Raw genomic sequence first — 13,740 nt, 5'->3', positions numbered from 1 at the left:
GTAGGGATAACCTTCAAAATATATAGGGGAAAAATATCTTTCATCACATGGTTTTCTGTCATTTTGTTTTAATTGTTCTTGTCTGGAAAGTTTAATGACCTAGAGATGACTCATAAATCATCTTTTGTGTATGTATTTGTAGGTTCTGCAAACATTTTTATCCATGGCCCAGAGCAGCACAGTTCCCTGACTTCTGAAATACATTTCCTGAGGAAGCAAAATCAAGTTCTGAATGCAATGCTAGCAAAAGGATCCAGAGGTAAAAATGTAAAATTGTGCTTTACAGGACTAGACTGCAACTCCTTCCAGATCAGAAAACAATAAAATATAAAGAGTCCATTCTTCCCACCCCTGAAATTCCATGATCAACCATAAGCATTCAAACTAGGGTTAACAATGATCAAGAAATAGCAGTAATGCTGCTTCTCTGTTTAATTGTAGCATTTTCTATTTGATATTCACTTGCATATTTCCATGATTTTTTTGCATTCCTTTCTTTTTGTATGTTCTTTTTCCTCTTCCCCCATGCCATTTCCTTGCTCCTTTTTCCCCATGCTTCCATTCTGAAGCCCTCTCAATGAAAAAAAAGCCAAAGAATAAAAGCCATACAAGAGTAGTACTGTGGAAAAATGAAAGAAGAGTTGCAAAGAGAAGCAAACGAATCACACTTCAGTTTAGCAGTCTGGTACAGAGCCCTGACTGGACAGGCCAGGTCATCATCTTTTTGGAAACCCTTTAAAAGAAAACAGACCAGAGAGAAGTGGAACAGAACTTCTACTTGGAATTATTTGCAATTTGGGGGTCAAATGTTGCATGTTACAGAAAATGCATCCAGCAGAAGTTGTTAGAAAACTGCAGTATTGAAATCCTAACACTCACAAGAGCAGCTGTTTATTTTTGACAGTCTGAAGAAGTTGGCTGTGTTAAAAAGCAGAGCTTTAGTGAGCCCTGGGCACTGCAAATACCTTCTGTTTCTTCTGTTTCAGACAAGCAAAAGGAAAATGAAAAGTTAAGAGAATCTCTTTCTAAAAAGAATGCAATCATTGAGCATCTTCATGAGGATTATGAATGTGTCAAGAAGGAAAATGAAAGGTTGCAAAAACAAATTGGCCAAAAGGAGGATGAAACCAGATATCTGACATGTCAGATTTACAGCAGTCGTAATGAATTAAACAGGTATTGATTCTGTCCACATTTAGACATTCATTTAGAGAAGAAAATTGTCAATGTGACAAGTATGTGTTCAGCCATAGCCATTAACATTAATGAGGTGCAGAGATATATTCAAAAGGCAAGGGAAGAATTATGGAGGAAAGGGGAATGGATTTTATATATTTTGAAACAAAAGATAGGAATTTAACTTTCAGCTCAGTCATTTATTGGGATTTAACAGGTTGCAAACAGAAATTAATGTAAAGCAACATCAGCTCTCTGAGAGTGAGAAGGTTCTGCAGTCACTCCGAACTGAGATCAAGGTTTATGAGAAGTTGGAAGATGCAAGAAGGAAGAGGACAGGTATGAATGCACGATTATTTCTGTACCCTTGGCTCTTGCAACCCCTCCCTATCTGAATATGATCCTGTCAAAGGACAGCAGGGCTAAATCACTGTTTCTTAGTTTCTACTCCTATCTGCTATGCAGAGCAGAACTGACAACTTGATGATAAAATGCTGCTTTTTATTTAGGAGTGTAACTGCAAGGCTGAGATGTGTGATATGTTCTGAGTAGGCACACCCAAGTTTCCTTCACCTTTTTAGCTAAGCTAAACCCACAAATAGTGAAGATTCAGTGGCTCAGGCTAGGTTAAGCTTCCTGGGGATCTTAGACATTTCCTTGTCATCTAAATACTTGCAGCTGCAGCCTCACAGGTGGTGCTGACTTGGGTAGCTTGTGCTTTCCCTTGTCTGAATATGAGGGCTGGGGAGAAGCTGGCACAGCTTTCTGAAGGAGACTCAGAATACCCTGAAGTTGAGGGGTAGGAATGAGACTCAAGTGAGTTCCTACCCATTTTAAAGAGCTACCCCAATGCACAGCTGTTGGTATGATTAGGTCAAAAAGTGGACTACTGTCCATTGCTGCAAACTCCTTACAAGATCCAGCACATTTCCCATTGGAAGGTCTTGTAAGGGTTTAGTTTTTATTTCCTGCTCCTGTGCTGTCACTGCATTTCATGCTGAGCTGCAGAAGAAGAGCCCTGTTGGCACAAGGCTTTAAGCCAAAGTTGGCCCAGGGGTGGAAGTCAGACTCCTTGCAGAACTGGTGACAAAATGAGAGAGCAGCAGCATCCTTCATGCAGCTGAGCCCCTTCCCACTGTCAGGAGAACAGTTTGGCTTCAGCATGAAAGAATACATGGAGTTGTTTGTGTACTAACCTCCTGCTATGACAAGGTGAACACCACCCTTACTTTTTTCAGGTTCAGATTTGTTCCTCTTGTTGCCAGGTGATCACTATTTTCCTTTTCCTTCAGAGTATAAAATCAACCTCCCGATTCTACTCCCCTCCTCCTCTGCACTCCAGGATTACTCATTTCTCTTCCTCTCTCCAGACTGTGCATTAATGCACTTCAAATTTTGTAAATTCTCTTCAGTCTCTTTTTATTATATTTTTTTTTTGCTTTTGGCATGAAGCTTATTAGATTTTATGGACAAAGTGAAAAATAATTTCCAGCTCTTTAAATCTTTTCAGGGTAGAAGCAATTAAGAGATGCCTTTTTGTCAAACCATTATCTTAATGCTGTTTGTAGTTAATTCTAAATATTGAGGATAAAGCTGGCTATACTTTACTTGCTCAGCATTCTGATAATGGCTAATATTATTTTAATTGTTAGAGATGTTAACTGTTTCTTCTTCAGTTGTCTCAGATCCCAGATGTGATGCATCAGAGGAATTCCGAAAAGATCAGAATAATCCACTTGACCTACATGAACTGTTGACTGAAATACAGAGTCTGCGAGTGCAGCTTGAAAGGAGCATTGAGACAAACAAATCTTTGCATGAAAAATTAGAGGAACAGCTTTCAAAAGAAAAGAGAGAGGAAGTGAGATCCATTTCAGCTGTGAATATCAACCACCTTTTCAAACAAGAATCTCAGCATTACGCAGGAATGAACGGTACAAAAGCTTTTGTTCCACTGTAGAACCTGTGCCTTGTTCTTTAAAGATGCTCTGGAAGCCTTACACAACATCACCTCTGAGTGGTGGAGCTGCCCATCAGCCTGTTGGAGCTGTTAGTGTTTGGGGAGGTGAAATGCACACTTACAGCCTCCACCTGGCACTTCCTTTTTATGCCAAAACAGTATTTTCAGGCAGGCTCTGGGATGGAAGGATGCCTGCATTACACTGCCATGAATTTTGCTTACTTGGGGGTTCTTTTTTTAATGCAGAGCTCTACAGCCTTTGCTATGGGTGCCTGTGTATTTCTCAAAGTATGATCAATAAGTGCACTAAATGGTCTTTGTATAAATCAGTTGTTCCCTTTTTGCCCTTGAGGAATATTCTACCTTTATTTCAATCACTGTTAAGTGATACTGTTTTAGCAAATCAAGGAAAATATAGTGTTTACACTCCAGGCTATATTAGTGTCCCAGTATAGATGAACATGGGATACAGAGGGCACAGAAATGTTCTCTCTTGATGCTAAAGTTCTCTCCATAGTAGCAGCTTTTCATACTCACAGCATAAAGCTCCTACTGCTTGTACAAGTAGTGTGTAATGGGAACCAGTAACCATGGGGCTTTTGGGGTCTCTGCACTTTTCTGAACATGCCTTCCTACATCTTGTACAGCACCCAAAGCAAGCAGCATCAGACAGAGGATTAGTGTGAGAGTTCATGAGACACAGGAAGGTCTTTTCCCACCTTATTTCCTTTGTGGGTCCATCATGTCCAATCAGAATCACATTTCAGATGAAATACATGAACATAACTGCATTCCTGTACAGAAAGATGCAGAATGTAGCAGATAACATTTTTGGGTTGCTGCCAATCTCTGTGCACTTCATACTTGAATACTAAAGCTCAGTCACATGGTGCCTTAGTGGGTGTGGAACAGCTGTTGTGGGGGACCTGTACCACAAGGATCCCCAAAAAACATGGACATTGCATTTCACTTGCAAAACCAGAAGTATCTTAAACGTGTGTGTTCTCAGCGCCCCAGACTTGCTGTTTAGTACAAGTCCAGTCCATAAAACAAAATCTGAACTATTGTTCTGTCCCAGGTACACACTCGGCCTCTAAAGATGATGCAGACAGCACTTCCCAGGGCAGCAGCTCCTCATCCTCCTGCACCCCTCGCCTGGTGCCCGGGCACCGCATGTGGGCAGACAGGAACGGGCGCCACGTCCTGGGCTTGATCGAGGATTATGATGCCCTGAGGAAACAGATTTCAGAAGGGCAGCAGGTCCTGGCAGAAATGGAGATTCCTTTAAGAGAGAGCACAGGTACAAAACTGCAGGAGCCTGGGATAAAGGTAAGCAGTAAAAAAGCTGCTGAGGGGTGGTGAATTTGACTAGGAGGTTCAAAATGTCTGGGTTACAAAAGGAAAGAATTGGGTTAATGGTGCAGAGAATGGAGTAAATGTTGAGACACCTCAACCCTGACAGTCAGGACTCAGCTAGATGTGGGCACCTGTTTGTGATTGTGGGTTAATGAGGCTATGGATAAATTAATTAATTCAGGTTCTTTAATAAGCAATCTCACTTTTACTTGCAGCTTGAAGTGAAACTACTTGCTTTTACTGTGGAAACTGGTGATTGGTACACTGGAAATTGTAAAACAACGAAAAAACCCAGCTAAAATGCTAAATTAGAGAAATGTTAACTATGGGTATGTGTCAGTAGCCTAAGGATAAAAAATAAGGAGATTTTCTTGTAAAGAAGGCTTAGGGTAAACCCAGGATACATGAGACAGTTAAAAGCAATCTGATACACAGCTGATAACGTTCCTCACCTACTTGTATTCAGCCCTTTAGGAACACCAGGTGATAACTGTACATTGATGAATGCTAATGAGGGCTGTTTCATTTTAGGGAAGCTTTTAAATATTTTTTCACTTCTTAGTATCAGTTGAACACTTCAGTAAAATCAGCATCCAGTCTAGAAACTTGACTATCTCATTAATGATCTAAAACTGTCTTCTAAGGCACCGCGTGTCATCCTTTCTACATCGTGTGTGACATCAAGTCATGGTGCTCTATCTGTAGTCTTAATTATTCTTAAACCAATTAAATGTTTGCTTTGTGCTGAGTAATGCTGATACTTTTGCTCTGGAATCAGGAGATATCTTAGTGTTTACTTATGCTAATATTTTCATATTTAATGTTGTTAATTTCTGGACCCAGTTTATATAAGCTATTTGGGGTGGGTTGATAAGACAAACCTTCCTAAGACAGGCTTCAACAAAAGGGAAGCAATGATCTGTACAGGTCCTTGGCAGCTATTAATGAACTCAGAAACCTAAACCACAACAGGAAAGGTATGGATCAGGCATTTAGAACAACATGCCAGAGTTAAAACCAGTGAAGCTCAGGAGTGAAAGGGGCTCAGGGACACTGTAACTGGAGCCCTTACTAAGAACAGATTATGTGAATGTTTGAAAAACTACATGTGATGCTTTCCTGCCTTGGAGTGGGAAAGGAAACAAGGGGAAGGTCCTTTTCACCTCTGTCATTTTGTGGTAATCCTAATGGTGTAAAAACCCATGCTCACTGTTTATCAAAATCCAGCTGGTCGTAACTGCAGGGGTAACTCCACACTACTTGTTTTTCTCGTTGTAATTATTAAAGCTATTGAAGATGCAGTCTTCACCAATTCTGAAATTCTTTTTGTGGTATCACATGTGTGCATACACAGTAAAATGATGTCTGAATGACACCTGAGACTCTCTGAAGTATCGTATATTTTCAAATGACCCAGTTAAGATACAGATAATGACTGAAAAAGCAATCTCTAGCTAAGTTTTAAACTTTTTTTTGTTTTGTTTTGTTTAAAGATAAAAGCAGCAAGCTTCACAATTTGCAGTTTCCTATCAAGCTTTACATCACTGGAGTTTCAAACTACTTAGCAAACAGGGTGTTTTATGTGACAGGAGGATTCTGGTTAGATAACAATGCTGAAGAAATATTCAAATTATTTCCTGCATGGGGCAGGAACTGTGAATGCTTTTTTTTCCATTACCCCTTCTGTATCCCCAGTGCTCTGCCAATTCATTTGCTCCCCTTGCATTCTTTCTCTCCTTTATTTTATTTATGCAATTTCTTCAATTTGCTTTCCTCATCTGTCAGCAGAGAAAAACATTTTCTGTGTGTCCTGATAGTTATTTTGCCATTAAATGGAACAGTTTAAAGGGTCTGCTAAGAAAGAAACATCTATATTGCTTAAATTGATGTCTGTAATCATTTGACTTTCAAATAACATGACATGAAATGCAAATGGAGAAAGAAGAGAGTTGCCAACAATTACCATGTGGCACAGCAAATCTAGTAAATATAATCCATTATTAATCATGGTTATTGATTAGGATAAATCCCCACTTTCCCTGAAATTCTCAGATAATGCATAATTCAGCAGTCTTTGTAAACTAACAAATGAGCTTTTGTGGCACACAGTAGTTGTGTACATCATCTCAAATATGCAATCAAACCACCTGGTTTAAACCAGTAATTAAGATTATATTTTCCTAGTGTTTTAAGCATAAAATATAACATGTCTCTAATCCTATGATACAGGTACCAGACCAGACATCCCTGCTTAGCTTTTCCACAAATATTCACACAGTGCAGCAGATTTTAGAAGAGGCTGCACGGTTACTGAAACTTCTCTGGAGAGTTTCCCTTCCACTGAAAGCTGGACATGGTACTGCTCATGGCACTCAGGTATTCTTATGTTTCATTATGGATCTCTTGGGGGGCTTTTTTTTGTTTTAGCTGTAGTGATGTGTCATGGAAGATGCACCAGTCAGGAGCGTGTCATTTGGGGAAATCTTTAGAAAATCATGAAGCCAGGTGCCCAGCCTCTGGTCATATGGATTCCAGGAGCTGGTTAGCTCTCAGGCTGAAGGTGTGCTTTCTGTCTTCATCGTATTGTATACTGGGGTGTTTATTTACAAAATACTTTATATTAAAGATGTAATCTGTAACCCTGTTACATGATATTCAGGAACCTAGGCAGGTGGCAAACATTCTATTTCAACAAGAAAAGGTTTGGACTCTCTGTTACAGAACTAAATTCAATTTGATTATGTATATAATAGTAACAACAGGAGCTTCAGCAACTTTGATGTAGTCTGAGCTACATTTTCTTTTTACACTTTTGATGCCAAGCTGCAAAATAGGATGATTTTTAAAAAACGTGACAAAACCCTCAGACAAGTTTTATAACATTTTAACTAAAAAGGGTTGCACTATGCAAATGAATGTAAGTAAACTGAATGAGGAATGAATTATCTATACTGTCATAATACCACCACTCAGTAATGAAACTGTTTCAAACTCTGGCTTTAAAATAAATCTGAAGTGTTTTCAATTAGGTTTTTGTTTGTGTTTCCTAAAGGAAGCAGGCAATTGCTAGAAAATAAACAACTCTAAGAAAGTAAACATTTTATATATAATTTCAGCAACATTTTTGTTATTTTCTAGCATCAGAAAAGCAGTAAGAATGAACTGTTACCTAATACACTTGCAGTGTTTCAGCTCCCTATGCAAGATGTGTATGTGACAAATGTTTCCATTTTTGTCCTTATGTATATATTCTATATGCATAGCTGTAAGTTAGCCTGGATTGTAGGATCTGAACATACCACACACACACACAGAGATCTTTCAGTGTGTATGTGATGGATTTAGTGCTTTGTTGTCAAACCAAATCTAAACATTCTTGATCTGGATCAGTCGCTTCTCAGAATCTGACCTCAATGTGTTGGGGAATCTGAGTTCCCAGGACTGTACCTAATTAGAGCCTAAAAGAATATTTTCCAGAGTTTGTTATCCAACATCCTGACATCTTAAGGACATTAAATTGCTTCTGATGTCTTAAATGCACTACATGAAAGAATCTCTCTTGAAGCTTGATTCTAAAAGATACTGAGCACTCACTGCCTTGTCATCAGCCCCACAGGAGCTGTGAGTAATCAGTTCTTCTAAAGAGCTAAATGCCAGGGGCGAACTCCAGAAGTTACTGTTATTGAACAAATGGCACAACAACAAGAAAAATGTACAAGCTTAAGTTGGTATCAGAATCCAGATCAGTGATACTGGCAGATTGCTCTGTCAGGGCTACTCACTCATCCTGTTTTAAAAGATTCTAACTGTAACTGGGTTGGAATTGGTAGTGAAACTAAACCTTAAATAGTGACACTCAAATAATTTTGTAATAAAAGTGTCCTGGTCCTTTGCACAATGCTTTTCAACCCTTTGATAGGGCAGCATCCACTGTTAACAGAACACTGGAGAAGGAAGCTGGAAATTCTTAACGTGGCAGAGGGGACACTTGCTGGTCCTCTAGCTCTGGCCTTCATTGTATTTTCTAGTTGAGAGGAAGAAAAAAAGAACAGAGGAATGGAAGGCTAAAAGCCAAAATAGGTGGTGGTGTTACAACTCTTGTCAGCTAAGCAGAAGAATGACTTGCACTAAAAGCCAGCTAGGAATTGTGGTTGTTTCCTGGCAGATGTCATGGGATCTGGTGTCAATGGGGATGGGAATGGGGAAGGACAAGCACTCGGTGATGTTTCACTCCTTTAAGTTGTTCACACTCTAAAGGAAGCTTGAGGGCTTTTGGACAAAGTATTTAGCAATTAACAATTTAAAACATACTTTTATATTTTGTTCTATGTGGGCTTTTTTCTCTCAATTTAGGATGAAGGAATGAAAGCAGAAATATTCAGGTTACGCAAGAAACTCTCTGAGCAAGAGAAGAAGTTACACAGCACAGTGAAACGCCTGCACTCCACAAACCAGCTGAAGGAAAACATGGAGAAAGTCATCATTGACCAGTGTAAGTCTCTGCTTTACCAGTTTTGTAGTCTGTGGCTGTCTCTGAAATTGCAGAAAAAACAACAAAATTCAGATGGGCACCTGTTCTTTTGCTGTTCTGGGCTTTTCCCTGGGCACACTCAGGTGTGTGACAGTTCATGAGGCTCAGAGCTGATGGAGCTCAGTAGGAGGAACCTGCCCAGGAACAGCAGAACACCAGAGACAGTTACTGGTTTTACACAACCCACAGACAGGGTGTCAATCCATGCCATAACTCCCAGGAATTGGGTTACCCTATTCCAGGTAATGCCACTCCCCAGGTTTTCTACTGTACAGCAGCTCCTGGCTGAGGTGAGGTTACCACTGCTGCTGAGGCTGTTTCAGCCAAAGGTTTTGACCTCACACTTGATAAAGGTGGAATCAGGCTTTGGGGTGTGCTGAGGGCATGGCTGTTGTGTTACCTCTCTAGTGGTGGAATGCTGTGAGAAGCCCAAGCAGCAGCAAAGCTCTGCACCAGGCTAAGGGCAAGAGAACAGAAGGCTAAAAACACAGGAAACAAAAGCTTGCTCTGAGCCATTTTTTAAAAGCAAATGAGGACATCCTGTGAAATGATGTTTTACCCTGATGAGCTGTATCTAGACACTTCTCTGGGAACATGAAAACAAGTGAGACATGGGCTGTGCTGTAGCTGGGTTAAGCCAAGTGTCTGTTTCAAGAGATCCATCTCTTCTGTTTTAAGAATGTAATCACTTGTCAGAAGAGATGTGAATGGAGCTAACCTCTTCTGTGCCTTCATACCATGGCAATATGTGCAATGCAGGAGGAGGATTTTTTTTTCTTCTTAAAGAAATATCTTCACCTTCTCCTAGGAGATGGGACTAAAGGACTCAGTAGTTGATACTGGAATGGCACTTGTGTTATCAGTAATTCATCTGTGCTGTGAAATGTTACACATGATACAAAGTTATCAAAATGGCCATAATATTGGAAGTTACTCAAGTCATTTAAATGCAATGTAGAAGAATAAATGTTATTTTCCTCCATAACCTGTAATTTTTATATCTAAGATATGTTTTTCTAAGAATTTATGGGCTTGATTTTTGTCAGTTTTTTCTGAATTGTTGTGTTAAATGATGTGCAGGTCACTTACATTAAATCCCAAACTATATTTTACTCTGGTTTTCAAGTTAAATACTCATTTGGGGTTGTCATATAAAGATCAAAGCTATTCTGTCATGTCTGTCCAAATAATATCTCTGGGGTAGAGTTTAGTTTGTTCAGGTTTGAGCCCCAGTGACCTCTCAGACATACTGAGTCATTTCAGTAGGGCTGGGCAGAGCATGGACCAGCAGAGATGTTCCCCTTATGTTAACCCCACAGCCAGCTCCACCCACCCATGCATTCAAAAAGAAAACATTCCATTTCCCCTTTATTTTGCTCAGTCCTTTTCAGGGCATTCAGCCTCATCTGAACTAGGTCCAAATAAATTGAAATTTGCATTTTCTGAGCTCTCCTTAATGCAAAGTAGTGCCTGGCTAGCAGCAGCTTTGCTATTAGTGTCAGTGCTCTAAATTCTCTTCATGTACTGAATTTAGTAGTTTTGATTAAGAAAAATGTAGTTTGCCAGGTGCAATGAATTTACTAGCAGAGTGCTTTAGGACCTGGGAGCAGTCTGCTCCACAGAAGGGCCCAGATACGATTTTCTGTAAGTTTCATTGATTATGGGAATTATGGATGTCAAGTTACCTTTGCCTTAAAGAGCAATTTCAGAAATGTTTCTAAATTGCAGCTGCACACAAATTCCTGACCAAGCATACAGCAACAATGGTGGGTCTTATGCAGCTGCTGGATTTTGTTAGGATGCTTTCAGTTGGTTTTTGTTGATTTCTTTTCCTTTTTGCTAGTAAGAAGCAGAGGCATGGCAGTAGGTGACCTTGCCAGCCTTCATTGTCCCAACATTCTGTTAGCTGCCCACTCTGCTGAGGATACCCAGGTTCCCTTGTTTATTTAGTTGAGCTCTCCTAAATATATTTAGAGGTGGAGACTGGAACATTCCTGTGGCTTTGAGTCTTCTCTGTGCTTGCACTAGTGAGAGAACTCATTGCATATAAAGCTCATCAGAACCTCTGAACGTGTAACAACGTGGTGCCAAATTGCAGTAATCTGCCAAGGGTATAATTATCTCATGACAGCTCTACCCTTGGAGTTGTTGGCTTCTTATTATTGTAATGAAAAATCTTTATTATGGCTAAATTGTTTATTTTTGAGACTGGAATATTAAATTGGTAGTTGTGAATGGTATTTTTCAGCAGTTATGGAGCTGACAGAGATTAGAGAATCACATATTTAACCTGACATTTCTAAATACCAGGTTTGTTTAGAAGCATCCCCTCCTCCCTTCACAGGTTTCATGCTGTCCCCACAGAGGCAGACTAGCTGGATGAACAGAGGAAACTTGAAAGCCTTCAGAGCAATCACTGACATCATTTCCCCCAAGCACATATAGGTTGCTTTGTCCTTGAACTGCTGGAGGAGCTGGCTGACACCTTTGCCATCTGTCCCCTTCCCAGCACATTGTCCCCCATAACCTTCTCACTGCATCATTTTTTCCCCCTCCTTCTAACCATCCTCTCCTCAGCCCAAAGCAGACTGCTTAAGAGATCAAACTGTAGTTAGATCATGCACCATCTCTGCTTAATTTTAACAGAAATTCTGCCTTTGATGACTTAGATTGAGGGAACCCAGCTCATGACAATGGCAGGAAACTGCTCAGATCTCTGATATTAAATGTAGTGATGAGCTATGTGTACTTTTCACATGTGTTATTCTTGGTGTGGTGGAAAAATATTAAAAAACTCCCCCAAAACCACTTTCCTGATGTTCTGATATAGCATCCTCCTGCTGGGAACCTGCCCTGCTGTCCTAGGTGAAGCCCAGAATCCCAGACTGGTTTGGGCTGGAAGGGACCTTAAATCTTATCCAGTTCCAACCCCTGCAAGGACAGGGTCACCTCCCACTAGACCAAGGTTGCTCCAAGCCCCATCCAACCTGGCGTTGAACCCTGCCAGGAATGGGGCATCCTTCTGCTCATCCCTCACTCTGTTTGTACAGCATTGCCCCTGATCTGAGGCTGCTGCAGCTGGAGGTTTGTACCTCAGCCTGAGCAGGGCTGGGGAGGAAGCAACAGTTCTGGATTTTGGTAAGAAAGCTGATGGGGGGAGGTCTGTGTGCCTGCTCACTGCCCTTCTTGTATAGGTGAATCCATACAGTATTTAACATTGGTCCTAAGACATGAAATACAGGGAGTATAGAAAGATACAGAAAGACTGTGCAGACTTTTTAATTTCCTCTTTCTTTCCAGTGGTTTTAACTCATGATGTTTTGAAGAAGGCTAGAGGAAACCTAGAAGTAAGTACAATTTTTTCTTGCATTTAATTCCTTGGCATGTGCTCACTAGAAATATGCATTGCTGTGTCAGTGGTATTTTGCAGAACTGCAGTATTTTGCAGACTGATTTGTTTTAGGTTTGCTACCTATTCAAGCCTGGGTGACAGCTGTTTAGTATGATGAATATTCTGCAGTGTTTAATGTTTAATTTAGAGGTTTTTTGACTGACCATATAAACAGCTAAACCCCCTCCTTTCTGATGCTTTCCCTAGATTAATATTCATGTCTGTCATTTTCCAGTAGTTTATCTTCCACAGAACACAGTCCAATCTGTCTGCTGAATAAGTTCACAAAAGACACCCTTATTTAAAGTTGGACTATTTGTTAATAACTGGTGGGGTTTTTTCAAATGTAGACTCAATAGGCAAAGCTTTTGCAAACAGCTGTTTGCAATGCAGTGTATTAAATTAGTTTGAGTGCTTAAGTAATCACTGTGCAGATTTGATTTCTCCCAGAAGGTTCAGACTTTACTCCCAGAAGGATGTAATAAGCTTCTTGGCTCCTAAATCCCAGCCTTTTCCTCACTCCTCCCTAAAGTACTGTACATTATTACCTGGCCTCTCCTTAAACTTTTCCCTGATCTTTTTATGAATCTCTGCTCCCATGTGTGCCCCACCAGCAGGAGCCTCCTTGAACCCTTCCCCACACAGCTGCTGTACCTTGTCTCAGCCTTAGAAAGGGATGACATTAAGAAGTCTTTCTGCTTATGGAATTTTCATCAATTTAGTTTGAAGATCTGCTGAACACAGAAACTGGTGTTTGCAGATCCTCTGGCAGTGGCCAAGGGATAGGGAAAAATTGTGTACATTGCTGTAAAATAGTTATAATTCCTGTTTTTCTAACCAGGTCCCACCAGCTGAGAATCAAAAATCACCTTCCTATACCAGCAAAAAGAGGATTCTCTGAAGGAGAAAGTTCCACTAATAAGCAGTCCTGTGATTTGCTTCTTTTTATGCCTTACTATTTATTGATGTAAAAATATTGGTTCAGCTCTTTTAATGGACTCAACCTTTGACCAAAAAGAAAAAGGACAAAAAGAGATGTCTTTTGGTAAATAACTTATTTAACAATTTCTGTAATGTAAAAAATGGTTTTTAATATTTATTATGAAAGCAAGGTACTGGAGGTGTTGGAGGAGGTAATCGTATTTTTTTTTTAAAGTTAGCTCATTTGAAATTTTATATTTGTACTTGTCATAAAACTATTTGTTGTTATAGTCAAATAGGTCCTGAAAGAATCAAGAACTTGATCTACTTCCCAAACTGTATCTCTACTGCTGAAAGAATATAGGTTAAAAAAAAGTAATTCTGCCAGTTGACACCATTTTGTAG

The 13,740-nt window shown here is 39.9% G+C and overlaps 1 protein-coding gene across 1 annotated transcript in view; it reads left to right on the top strand.

Annotated features, from left to right (window-relative positions):
• Nucleotides 1–13,431, top strand: part of CDK5RAP2 (CDK5 regulatory subunit associated protein 2) — a 69,627-nt gene extending 56,196 nt beyond the window's left edge. The window contains exons 30-38 of the mRNA XM_030461460.1: nucleotides 143–259; nucleotides 987–1,176; nucleotides 1,394–1,515; nucleotides 2,862–3,110; nucleotides 4,215–4,465; nucleotides 6,722–6,868; nucleotides 8,846–8,984; nucleotides 12,324–12,370; nucleotides 13,256–13,431. Coding sequence (XP_030317320.1) covers nucleotides 143–259; nucleotides 987–1,176; nucleotides 1,394–1,515; nucleotides 2,862–3,110; nucleotides 4,215–4,465; nucleotides 6,722–6,868; nucleotides 8,846–8,984; nucleotides 12,324–12,370; nucleotides 13,256–13,315 — 1,322 coding nt within the window. The 3' untranslated portion in view covers nucleotides 13,316–13,431. The remainder of the gene's footprint in view (nucleotides 1–142; nucleotides 260–986; nucleotides 1,177–1,393; nucleotides 1,516–2,861; nucleotides 3,111–4,214; nucleotides 4,466–6,721; nucleotides 6,869–8,845; nucleotides 8,985–12,323; nucleotides 12,371–13,255) is intronic.
• Nucleotides 13,432–13,740: the final 309 nt, after the last annotated feature.

Source organism: Calypte anna, chromosome 17 (genome assembly GCF_003957555.1).
Source record: "Calypte anna isolate BGI_N300 chromosome 17, bCalAnn1_v1.p, whole genome shotgun sequence".
Taxonomy (NCBI): Eukaryota; Metazoa; Chordata; class Aves; order Apodiformes; family Trochilidae; genus Calypte; species Calypte anna.
This window is presented reverse-complemented; position numbering and strand designations above follow the sequence as displayed.